Raw genomic sequence first — 13,774 nt, forward strand, 5'->3', positions numbered from 1 at the left:
CGCCATCTGACTTTTGAACCTCGGTTTTCACAATTTCTTAACTTGATATGTATTTAAACGTAGTATTAGCGCCATCTAGCCAAGAGTCTACCAAAAGTGTAGCGCTACCCTCTCGCTGACGTTTTTGTACGAAAAACGTGGAAGTGGCGTATGTAACCAACGTCACAGATTATTAATGAGTTATTAACGTAACAGATCCTTCACTTGCCCGGAGAACGACATATAAATACTAACTTTACTTTATTTAACTAATACTAACAAGTTACTACGTAAAACTCAGAAGAATAGTAGGTATGTGCCACACGACTACACAGGAAAAGGCGCGTGGCGCACCTCGGCCACTTGTTCATTCGAATGAACGGCTAGCGTGTAGGTAGGTACTTAAGAGGATACGGTAGCAAAAATGCTAAAATGGAAAGGAGCCCCCCTTTCAACTTGGGAATTTTAGTTAAATATACAAGTGTTATTAACTAGATTTATCGAAAAAAAATTGTCCATTAAGAACAACTCAGTCAAAAGATATTTCAAAAAAATCTTTAAAATCGAGGTTCCGCTCTCGACTCTTTCCTCCTTCAAAACTTAATCAATCAGAACGAAATTTGAGAATCTGAATAACAATGAAATAATCTATGTCGGACCGTTTAGCTTTTTTGGTTAATTGTTACCAATCTTGAGTATCACACCTTTTTTTTGCACCACAATGAAGAAGGCCGTTTTTGGAAATTTTTGATTGGCTCTAGAGTCTTTTAAAAGCATAATATCAAAAAAATCAAAACGGTCCGACACAGATAAAAATAATAACAATCTGTGTTGAAAAAATCATTACTCTATCTTCAAAAACCAGGGAGGAAATAGTCGAGAGCGTTTGTATGGAGAATTGATCCCTACCGTATCGTCTTAACGCGCGACCGCGAGCGATTGACGTAGGCCTGCCAACGTATTCTCACCTGACGATAAACGACATTATAAATATGTAACAGAATATCTTATCACACCCCACACTGTTGCTAAAACCACATAGTTTTTGCACACGCGGCATAATGTCATCCATTACTGCATTTCCAAGCGGTTATTGAAACAAATCATCATAATTATGGATGTTTTATGCAATAATAAGCATGGCAAATAATTATGATGTTTAACAGGAAGTGGTGTTTTTCATTTGTTTGTCCACGGATAAATAATTAATCTTGTGGTCAATGTAATATACAGGGTGTCCCGTAAGCCGATGATAGGACATCCCGTTAGCTATCATATTAAGCGAAATTTCCTTAATAAAGATGTCATAGTTATTTATATTTCGGGCGTTTAATTTATAAAACGTTAAGAAAATAACCTAACCACAAAATTACAATTTTGAAATAAACCCCGACCGCGACATAGTGAACCGATTTTCATGAAACATGGCTTAGAACACTCCCGACTAACTCAGACAGACAAACAGACAGACAGAAACGTCAAACTTAGAACACCCCGTCGTTTTTGCGTCGTTGCGTCGGGGGTTAAAAAATACGTCACAGACAGGTAAATCATGTTATGCAATCAAGTAATTGAAATGCACGTATCGAATTAATATCGACAGTGATATCGACGCGAAGCTTCACTAGTGTATATTTTTCATACAAATAATGTGGGGCTATTGTGACTGCAGAAATAGTTGCAATCACCCATTTACACAAAACATTGAGGTTAATGTAACTGTATCAATAAAATGAGAATTCTAAGACATAGCGCTTAAACATATAGGTTAGATTAAGATCATAATGTATATGTAATGAACTATTCATAAGAGCTTGTAATTAGGCCTACATGAATAAAGATATTTTGAATTGAATTGAATTATCAAAAGTGCTTACGTTTTGTCTTTTTACTAGAATGAACTTGCAAATTAGCTGGAAACCACCTGAAATATTTTTTTCGGCACAAAACAAAACAAATGACATTTCAACGCGTTGCTCGAAAATATCGGCTGGCAAAAAATGCTCTGTGAGTACAACAGTAATCTACTCAGGGGCGCCATTTACACTTCATATGAAAAAACCGGCCAAGAGCGTGTCGAGCCACGCTCAGTGTAGGGTTCCGTAGTTTTCCGTATTTTTCTCAAAAACTACTGAACCTATCAAGTTCAAAACAATTTTCCTAGAAAGTATTTATAAAGTTCTACATTTGTGATTTTTTTCATATTTTTTAAACATATGTTTCAAAAGTTAAAGGGGGGGGGGAACACACTTTTTTTCCTTTAAAAGCGATAATATCCGAAAATAATCAAAAAACGATTTTAGTAAACCCTTATTCATTTTTAAATACCTATCCAACAATATATCACACGTTGGAGTTAGATTGAAAAAAAAAACCGGCCAAGTGCGAGTCGGGCTCGCGCACAAAGGGTTCCGTAGCAGCAAACCAAAATTACAGTTAAATCAACCTATCTCAAAAACTATAAGAGATACTTTGATCAAACCAAAAATCGTTGAAAGAGTTAATTAGCATGCATCACCTCTATTTTTTTTAGAATTTTATACCCCGTAGTTATAAAAATAGAGGGGGGGGGGACATACTTTTTACGACTTTGAGAGCTGATATCTCAAAAACCGTTCACTTTAAGAAAAATGTTTTTTAGAAAACTTTATATCATTTTAAAAGACCTTTCCATTGATACCCCACACGGGTATGTACATCGAAAAAAAATTTTCATCCCTCAGTTACATGTATGGGGGGCCCCACCCCCAATTCTTTTTTTTACTATTTAGTGTCATAATTTTGTAGCGGTTCATACAACACATATTCCCATCAAATTTCATCACTGTAGTACTTATAGTTTCCGAGTAAATCGGCTGTGACAGACGGACAGACGGACAGACGGACAGACGGACAGACGGACATGACGAAACTATAAGGGTTCCGTTTTTGCCATTTTGGCTACGGAACCCTAAAAACCGGCCAAGTGCGAGTCGGACTCGCGCACCGAGGGTTCCGTACAAACCTGCAAGGTTTACAATTATTAAAAAAAAATATATTATGTGATGTAACTAAAAATTTATGGTTTTCGTAATTTTTCCTTTATCTATGCTATAAGACGTTGCTTCGTACCAAATTTCAAGATTCTGAGTTCACGGGAAGCACCCTGTAGGTTTTGATTCCCTTGCAAGTGTCGAAAATTTGCGGCATAAACGGCTGTATCTTTTGATTGCGTTGGCTTAGAAGTTTGATTTTTTCACAGCTTCAAGGGACAGTAGACCTGAGTAATTGATATAAATTTCAGCTTCATACCTCCACGCGTTCCTGAGAAAAAGGGTCTTGACAGACGGACGGACGGACGGACAGACGGACAACAAAGTGATCCTATAAGGGTTCCGTTTTTTCCTTTTGAGGTACGGAACCCTAAAAACAGTCCTCACTTTACATGTAGGGAGGGGGGGGGGGATACCCTAAAAAAAAACATTTTTTTTCCCATTTTTTATTTTACCACTTTGTCGGCGTGATTGATATACATATTGGTACCAAATTTCAGCTTTGTAAGTGCTAACGGTCACTGAGACTATCCGCGGACGGACGGACGGACGGACAGACATGGCGAAACTATAAGGGTTCCTAGTTGACTACGGAACCCTAAAAAGCAATAATTTCTCTAGTCTTCGACAGATGGCACGTCTTACCAAAATCAGTAGAATATGAAAAAAATCAATTAGTCGCTTTAACCTCACACTTGCTTTAGCCCCGTCACCCGTGTGACCTTATGCGATAAAAGTTTCTGCAAGGCAATAGTGAACCAATAATACTGATAATATACTCTGTCAAACAAGTCTGTCAGTAAATAAGAACTAAGAAAACTATAGGTATCCTTTTCTCTAGCACCCTAAAGAAAAGGATGCATATAGTTTTCTTTGTTCTTATTTACTGACAGACTTGTTTGACAGAGTATACTTTCCAAATCTATTTTTAACCCCCGACGCAAAAACGACGGGGTGTTATAAGTTTGACGTGTCTGTCTGTCTGTCTGTTTGTTTGTATGTCTGTCTGTGTGTGTTGTCTGTCTGTGGCATCGTAGCTCCCGAACGGATGAACCGATTTCGAGTTAGTTTTTTTTTGTTTGAAAGCTGAGTTAGTCGGGAGTGTTCTTAGCCATGTTACATGAAAATCGGTCCATTAGGTCGCGGTCGGGGGTTTTTTCAAAATTTTAATTTTGTGGTTAGGTTAGTCTTTGTTCTTATTTACTGACAGACTTGTTTGACAGAGTATACTTTCCAAATCTATTTTTAACCCCCGACGCAAAAACGACGGGGTGTTATAAGTTTGACGTGTCTGTCTGTCTGTCTGTTTGTGTTGTCTGTCTGTGGCATCGTAGCTCCCGAACGGATGAACCGATTTCGAGTTCGTTTTTTTTGTTTGAAAGCTGAGTTAGTCGGGAGTGTTCTTAGCCATGTTTTATGAAAATCGGTCTACTGTGTCGCGGTCGGGGGTTTTTACACAATTTTAATTTTGTGGTTAGGTTATTATTATGGGATAGGAGGCAAACGAGCAGACAGGTGTAAGCGATCACTGCCGCCTATGGACACCCGAAACACCAGAACACTTTCTACATAAGTCATCCACCTCCTTGTGTTATCCCGGCATTGGCCCCGGCTCATGGGAACCTGGGGGTCCGCTTTGACAACTAATCCCAAGATTTGGCGTAGGCACTAGTTTTTATGAAAGCGACTGCCATCTGACCTTCCAACCCGAAGGGTAAACGAGACCTTATTGGAATTAGTGCGGTTTCCTCGCGATGTTTTCCTTCACCGAAAAGCGACTGGCAAATATCAAATGACATTTCGCACATAAATTCCGAAAAACTCATTGGTGCGAGCCGGGGTTCGAATTCGAACCCGCGACCTCCGGAACGAAAGTCGCACGTACTTACCGCTAGGCTACCAGCGCTTTTTTCACACAACACTTTCTACATAAGTAATTGCATTAATTAAAAAAAAAACATTAATTGTAATTGAATAAATGATTTAATGATTCTTGATAGCTTCCTCTGACCGAACCCTGGAATTAACAAATCATTATAATTGAAATAATTGCAATATTAAGCGGTTTATTTAAATCACTACTTACGTTAAACGCTAAATGGTAATAGATGTAATAATGTCTAGTTCTATTTGATTTAAGAGTCAAACGAACCTGAACCGAAATAACCCACACTCGTATACAGCGTGTAAAGCTGATACGAGCAAATCTCTTAACGGTGGTAAGTATAGGGCATAAGAAATGTAATTAGATAACTTTTACTTTAAATTGAACTTAAATAACCTAATCACAAACTTAAAATTTTGAAAAAACCCCCGACCGCGACATAGTAGACCGATTTTCATGAAACATGGCTAAGAGCACTCCCGACTAACTCAGCTTCCAGACAAAAAAAACTAAATCTAAATCGTTCGGGAGCTACGATGCCACAGACAGACACACACACAGGCAGACAGACACGTCAAACTTATAACACCCCGTCGTTTTTGCGTCGGGGGTTAAAAATTTGTCCATAAATAATAATTCGACCCGCAATGTAATGCAAACACACTCACGTTAACGCTCGTGGACAGTTGTCATCGCCACCATGTTTGACAGTATACATTGCTGCTAAAATTTTGAAAATGAATTATGGGGTGAAATTTAAAAGTAACTCAAAAACACTTCTGAATAAATGAATTTTATGTTTGGTTTAATTTATCGTCCGTATAAGGCTTACACGCTGTATGTTATTTATGTAGGTTTAAAGTTACTTTGCCTCTTAACATAATATGGATTATTTGATATTTATGCTTGCAAAAGTGCAATGGCGCGTATAAATATTTCGTTCAAGCGGATGATTTGGAGGTATTTATTTGGGGAAAAAACTGAATAATCATGTCGGGCCATGTTTATGGTTCCGTAGTCGTTTGTCACACAAAATTTTAATTTTGAAAAAACCCCCAACTTAGTGGACTACTTTTCATCAAACATGGCTTAGAACACTCCCGACTGATTCAGCTTTCAAACAAAAAATTTGCTTGTATGTCCGAATTTTCTCCTTTAAAGGCCAATTTTTTTAAGCTATGCTCGTGAAATGTCAGATTTATTAAAAAACGCGACCAGTCGACCTGTCATATCTCACTCATACAACCATGGTACGCGTCCACCTGCACGAGCTTCGACTGTGTGCTAGGAACGCGCCTCTTTCATATATTTGATCGCCAGTGTCCGAGGTGTGACAGTATACAGGATGTAATATAACACGGTCAATTTGTTGCAGGCTAGCGGCCCCCCGGTGCAGATGGAGCCGGTAGACCTGAGTCTCAAACGGCCCCCTACGCCCAGGAGACGCGGCCGGCCTCCTGGTGAGTCCTAAACTAGGAAGGATACTACAAAAAACAAAAAAAACAAAAAAAAAAAAGTTTTCCGTGATCATGATGCATGCAACTCCGTTGAAATATTGAAAGCTCGAGAAAAATCAAAAAGGTAATCACTGTCTACGAGGGCGGTTTGATATGTAACTTGTTTCGGGTACTAATAGATGGCGTTAGTGGTAACTTTCTGTTTATTCATAAAGTTTGAAAACTAACTATATTTAATCCGTGGCATCAAAGTAATTGTCGGCGGGAATTTTAGTTTTGACAGCTGTCGGAAAAAAATTATCAACTTAAATCGGTATAATGGAGAAAATTGGAGTTCGTGGTGTGATTCAATTCTTTTTTTTGGAAGGGAAAACGGCAAAAGAAATTCATGAAAGGATTTCTCCTACGTTGGGCGACTCTTGTCCTTCGTACGAAACAGTTTGACTTTGGGTAAATGAGTTCAAGCGTGGTAGAACTAGCACTGAAGATGCACTCCGACCAGGTGCTCCGAAAACGGCGGTTTTACCAGAAATCATCGATAAAATCTGAGATCTAGTTTTAGCTGATCGACGATTGAAAATACGTGAGTTAGCTGAAGTCTCAAGCATTTCGACGGAGCGGGTACATTTTATTTTGCATAATGAATTGCACATGAAAAAGCTTAGTGCAAGGTGGGTGCCGCGGCTTCTCACTCCAGAACAAAAGCGTATCCGCATGCAAACATCTGCTGCAAACTTGCAGGTGTTTAATAAAAATCCCGCGGAGTTTATTTGACGTTTTGTGACCATGGACGAAACCTGGATTCATCACTATATTCCAGAGACGAAACAACAGTCGAGACAATGGATTAGCCATGGTGGGTCGGCTCCAAAGAAGGCGAAGTGCGTCCCATCCGCTGGAAAAGTGATGGCGTCAGTGTTTTGGGATGCAAAAGGGATTATTTTTATAGACTATTTTGAAAAGGGAAAAACTATCACAGGGGCATATTATGCGTCCCTTTTGGACCAATTAAAGGCAGCGATAGCTGAAAAACGTCCAGGGTTGGCAAAAAAAAAGGTCATTTTTCACCATGACAATGCTCCGGTGCACTCATGTCGTCTCGTTGAACAAAAATTGGCAGAATTACGGTTTGAAATGCTTCCGCACCCTGCTTATTCGCCAAACATAGCTCCTTCAGACTATTATCTATTCCCAAAACTCAAAAAAATTCTGTCAGGCCAAAAGTTTCAATCTAATGACGAGGTGGTATTAGAAGTAGACGCATATTTTGAAGACCTGGAAGAAACCCATTTCTGTGAAGGCATCGAGAAGTTGCAGAAGCGTTGGGATAAGTGCGTTGAACTTCGGGGAGATTACGTAGAAAAATAAAATATATATAACACTTATATTCTTTTTTTATCATATCAAACCAAGTTACTTATCAAACCACCCTCGTATATCCCGGTCAATACACCGTGTTTTTTTTGTTTTCCGTTAAATTCGACACGTCGTTAGGTTCATTATCAGGAACCACCCTGTATATCGCTTTTAGTTAAATTCGCAAAAAAATATGTTTCATCATTTTCATACATAATAAATGAATTTATTAGTGTGAGATACCCTTAAGAATAACATTCAAGTTAGTGTCAAGTGATTGACGGCACATGTCAAAACAAATAACATCGGGAAGTGGTAAAAGCTGTCACATACGTGTTCAGTAATTATCTTTATTTTTTTAATAACTCGATAACCGTAAGAGTTAAGACGCTAGTTTCTTAGAGAAATGAATTGTATTTGATCTAAAGAATCTTCCCTTAAAGTTAACGAAATTCAATAAAAAGAGGTTGTATAAGTCTAAAGAAAAGAAAAAAAAAGTAAAAAGAAAGAAAGAAGAAAGAAAGGATACCCGGGATGGGGAAAGGATTACTAGTGATGATGATGACGATATCCTCCTCAACGTATCCGTCAACGGCGACGTCCTGACAAGCTGTAGTTAATTTCTGTTTAAAGAAAGTGTATATTTTGAGTTAGTTGTTACCATAGAATATATATAGTACACGCGTACACGGGCGCGATGGTGGCTTGCAAAACGTCTTTCTACATCTTTAACTAAAACTGTTTTTCGTCATTAGGCACTGGTCCCACCGCGAACTAGTAAGCTATGAGCTATCGGCTATAAAAACAAACAAAAGATAAGCAATCCCGTGCAAATAAAAGAGACACGGCGATATTGATAGCTCACCGCTGTCTCGTATATTGATAGCTCATCGCCGTGTCTCTTTTATTTACACGGCAGTGATTATCTTTTGTTCATTTTTATAGCCGATAGCTCATAGTTTACTAGCTCGCGGTGGGACCAGTGCCGTACTCGGGCAAAAACGCATTACTGAAGTTTACACCACTATTTATTCTTGTCTTGTCTTATTTGGGTGATTCTCTGTAAGGATGTTCAACAAACAGTCCCCTGGCAATGATTTTTTGAAATATTTATTAATGAAATCCCAAATAGTTAGTATAATTTAATAAAACCCATTTGCCTTAATTAAATTATACAAACTATTTCTGATGTTATAAATAAATATTTTAAAAAATCATTGCCAGGGGACTGTTTGTTGAACATCCTTACAGAGAATCACCCATTTGTATGCAAAAGAAATCTCCAAAAATTGCAAAAGCCATATACATTTTTTGCCTCTTTTTAAATTGAAAATGCATGTTTAAAATCTTTAGGATCATTCAAAGCCACGGTGAAAAAATAAATTTAGTATGGGTTAGCACATTGTTACTGGTGAATTCTCAATATAACTTGAGACTCCAGTGCCGTTACAAGATGTAATAGTCTGTCGGTAGATGGCGCTAGACGTCACCCCAAGACGTGTGTACATAAGGAAAGGCATGGAAAGATTTGCGATGTCCGGCGTGGCTTCCATAGCTCAATTGGTTAAGAGCCTTGCACGGATTGCAAATGATGCGGGTTCAAGTCCCGCCGGAAGCGTAAATTTTTCCATTTTTTCATTTAATATAAAAATGCCCATAAAGTATTGCCTGTTATAAAAATTACACCCCGTATTCGACTCGTCAATTCGTGACATATCAAATGGACTGCCTACAGCAAAATACTGTAGCTCACTTTACAATATTAAACGTCGCCCAGTTTATAATTTATTTGCAATTAGATTTTAATGGAGAAAGTTTACAGATATCTCAGCCGAGTGGTTTGCTTATTATTATTATTATTTTTTTATACTACGTTGGTGGCAAACAAGTATACGGTCCGCCTGATGTAAAGCGGTCACCGTAACCTATGGACGCCTGCAACTCAAACAGTGTCACATGCGCGTTGCCACCCCATTAGAAACTTGTACACTCCCTTTTGCTGTGTTAAGTACACAGCAAAAAGGAGTGTACAAGTTCCAAGGAGGGTTCGGGTTGCCGACGACTCAAAGGACAATAGACGGAACAAGTTAGTTCCGTAAGTCCTCCCGTCATCAGCACACCGCACCCTCGTTGAGCTCTGGCAGCCTTACTCACCGGCAGGAACACAACACTATGAGTAGGGTCTAGTGCTATTTGGCTGCGGTCTTCTGTAAGGCGGAGGTACTACCCCAGTTGGGCTCTGCTCTAGATTCGAGCGAGACGATATCCGCTGTGCTGTGCCCTACCACACAAAGCGGAATATCATTCGCTATGCCCTACCTCCTACTAATTATTGTTGTTCGTTTTAGCACTTCCTTATAGGAAACTAGCTTTTACCCGCGGTTTCGCTCGCGTTAAATTCGAAAATTGTGGAATGCTCCATACGAACTTCCACCACTCATTTTAGGGAGGTGGGGGGGTTAGAAAGAGACAAAAAGTACCCTACGTCACTCTCCATCCTTTCAAATATCTCCCCTTAAAAAAATCACGTCACTTCGTCGCTTCGTTTTGCCGTGAAAGACGGACAAACAAACAGACACACACACTTTCCCATTTATAATATTACTATGGAATATGGAATTAGTATGGATTTAGGTCTTATGAGGTATCTCATACAACTGTAGCCATTTCTACAGAACAGGGGCGTATTTCTCGAAGCTGCAAGTTACTTCCAGAAATCGGCTTTTAAAATATCAATATCTGGGCAACCGAGCTTCGCTCGGTTCTGTTTCGTATCCTTGACATGTGTCGCCATCTAGTTCAAAAATGAATAGTACCTACATCGAGCGAAAGAATTCTCAGCCTTAACAACACAACTACTCCACACGAGATGGCGCGCATTTCGCCACAAAAACTCAAATAGTGTATTTTTCTATTCGTTTTAGCCTTGACCTGTGTCGCCATCTAGTGTTTGCAATAAATAGTACTTACATCAACCGAAAGAATTCTGTCTTAACAGTACAACTACTGCACACGAGATGGCGCGCGAAGAAAAACGCATGAAAACTCGAAAATTCGCGTTTTCCGGGACCTAAGGATAAGTTAGACCGATTTTTCACCCCCAAAAACCCCCACATAACAAATTTCTGCGAAATCGTTAGAGCGGTTTCCGAGATCGTCAGTGTAAATAAATATATAATATAAATAAATAAATAAATAAATATACAAGAATTGCTCGTTTAAAAGTATAAGATAAAGCTTCATATGACGATGTGTCTGTATGTGAATGCTCTTAAGTCATTGTGTGAACGCCCTTATGCCAGTGTTTTTTTTTAAATTATTACCTATTAGTGTACTGGTAGGTTTCATACCAAATTTTAGCCTTCTACTAGTTCAGGAAGTACCAAATCATTTTGATGATCATCCATAAATCTTCATATATGACGATATGTGAACACTCTTAAGTCATTGTGTGAACGCTTTTATACCAGTGTGTAGTCTAAGTGCCAGTGTTTTTTTGTTATGTTTGTCCTGACGGTAGGTTACATACCAAATTTTAGCTTTCTAGGACTTCAGGAATTACCTAATAATTTTGATGATTATCAGTGAGTCAGTGACGAAACGTGCGTCAGTATGTGAATGCCCTTACCTCATTGTGTCAACGCCTTTATGCCACACTGAGAGAAATTTGCATTGTGAAATTTAACAAGTTCGACTTGTTGCGGTTTATCCGTTTGAATCAGCCAAACGTATGTTTAAAACAATATGTGTCAGGTTGTTTTTATAAAATCGACTTGTTGATTCAAATATATTGCCGATTCAAATGACAAGTAGCTTGTTGTTTGAACCAAAGAGCACGTAGGCGCTATTTTAACCAAAAAACTTGTTGAACGAACATGAAAACTGGTTGTATTTTCTCTCAGTGCAGCGTGTGTAACCTAAGAAGAGTTCAGGAAGTACCAAATAATTTTGATGATCATCCTTAAAGTGTCTGTATGTGAACGCTCTTAAGTCATTGTGTGAACGCCTTTATACCAGTGTGTAGTCTTACTGCTAGTGAAATCTCTAACAAGGGCGAACGTAGATTTATCGGCCAAGAAATCTGCATTAACCATCTAACTAGCTACATGATTTATATCTTACAATATACGGCCTGTATGTACATTGTGGAACAGTCGCCAGATACATCGGAACGCGCGGGGTGCTCTAAATATCTGGACACGTACTTTAGGGGGCTTCACACGGTTTTCATCGATTTTTGACAAGTTTTGAGTTGAAACTCCTAAATTTCCTCTACTATCTATATAGATAGAATTATAAGACCAACGGCCACCCGCCGAGGGTTCCGTACAAACTTTCAATAGTTAAAAATAATCTCGTTTGTTAGATATTTAACTCTAAAGACTGTATGCAGTATGTATTGTACTACAATGATGAGTATTATTGTGTACAGCGCCATCTCTCGGTGAATTCGCTAATTAATTTGCGTGACCTGTATAGTATGTTGGGGTTTCAGGTTAAATTTTTTATAATATTAACCGATTTCGGTAGTTTTACTTTATTTGAAAGAAGCTATATGGTATCTATAATAGTACGTTGCTCCTGGAAAGTTATGTATGAAAATCTTGGCATAATTAATGGAAGTTTTTTTTTGATTGGAATATGTACATTATAGGCCGAAGTTATTTTTCATCAACCCTCCGCATCATGGTAGTGATTTTTTCCCCCTTAATTTTATTTTAGTCATGAGTTTACAATATTTTAGTCATATCAAACAAATTTCGACGATTTCGTAAGCATTTTGGGCGAAAACTTAACATTCATTAAAGAAAATTGCAGCAAAGGACCAACTTTCGTGATGGATCACGCGAAAACTATAAGTGCTAGAACCAAACTGTCAATGAATGATTTGTAGTAAATTTATTAAGGATTACTTCGTTCCTACGCGCTTTTTCTGTATCTTCAACAGTTTTGTCAGAAATCGAGAAAAACCGCATTTTCGGCACTTTAAGGGGGAGGGTAGAGGGGTGACGCAGAGGGGGGAGGAGTGGGGAGGGTTGATGAAAAATAACTTTGTCTATAACGTACATATTCCAATTTAAAAAATCTTCCATTAATTATGCCGTAATTTTAGCTAATTTCCCCGTACTATAAGCTCGGGTGTCAATATTGGCACGGGCGCTAAAACAAGAAATTGCAATCTTGTAAAACAAATAACTATTCTTTCTTTTGGCCTTAGATATGCGCGGTTGAAATTAATTCGGTTTCCTCATGTTACTTTCTCACCGAAGCCTAACATTAAATTGGCTAACTTGACACAACACAGTGTTCACTTCAAGCTTGTCAAGTACTAGCATCAGATAAGGTAAATAACTTTAAATTCGTACATGTATCCTAAATGCACTAAATCGTGTAACGCCATGTACGCTAGTGCGTCTTAGGCTGGTACACACGGGACGGCCACGATAGAGCGTTTTCATTTGTAACCCCCGACGCAAAAACGACGGGGTGTTATAAGTTTGGAGTGTCTGTCTGTTTGTGTGTCTGTCTATGGCATCGTAGCTCCCGAACGGATGAACCAATTTTGATTAAGTTTTTTTTGTCTGAAAGCTGAGTTAGTCGGGAGTGTTCTTAGCCATGTTTCATGAAAATCAGTTCACTATGTCGGGGTGTTTTTCAAAATTTTAATTTTGTGGTTTGGTTATTAGGAGAAAAGGTACGTACGCGTACTCCTGTTTTAAAAACTGGCAATGGTAAATACTCATTCACTTCGTGATATTTCAGCTTTTTGGTCTCGTCTATTAAAAAACCGGCTTAGTGCGAGTTGGTCTCGCACACTGAGGCTTCCGTACAAACCTGTAGGTATATAAGTAAAAGTTAATTATTAAAATTGCCTGTGTGGTGACGGGTTAAGAATTTCACCACCCCCTTTCTTCCCGTGGGTGTCGTAGAAGGCGACTATGGGATACGGGTTAAATTGTGGCGTAGGCGAGAGGCTGGCAACCTGTCACTGCAATGTCACAGTTTTCTTTCAACCCCTTATTTGCCAAGAGTGGCACTGAAGCTTTAGTAGTTTCATGTGTTCT

The 13,774-nt window shown here is 38.7% G+C and overlaps 1 protein-coding gene across 3 annotated transcripts in view; it reads left to right on the forward strand.

Moving 5' to 3' along the window:
- LOC125240278 (Krueppel-like factor 3) overlaps positions 1–13,774 on the forward strand; it is a 117,099-nt gene that overhangs the window by 33,361 nt on the left and 69,964 nt on the right. For all 3 annotated transcript variants that reach the window (XM_048148142.1, XM_048148144.1, XM_048148143.1), the window contains exon 5: positions 6,272–6,356. In XM_048148142.1, the coding sequence (XP_048004099.1) occupies positions 6,272–6,356 (85 nt within the window). The remainder of the gene's footprint in view (positions 1–6,271; positions 6,357–13,774) is intronic.

The sequence above is a fragment of the Leguminivora glycinivorella genome, chromosome 27, assembly GCF_023078275.1.
Source record: "Leguminivora glycinivorella isolate SPB_JAAS2020 chromosome 27, LegGlyc_1.1, whole genome shotgun sequence".
NCBI lineage: Eukaryota > Metazoa > Arthropoda > Insecta > Lepidoptera > Tortricidae > Leguminivora > Leguminivora glycinivorella.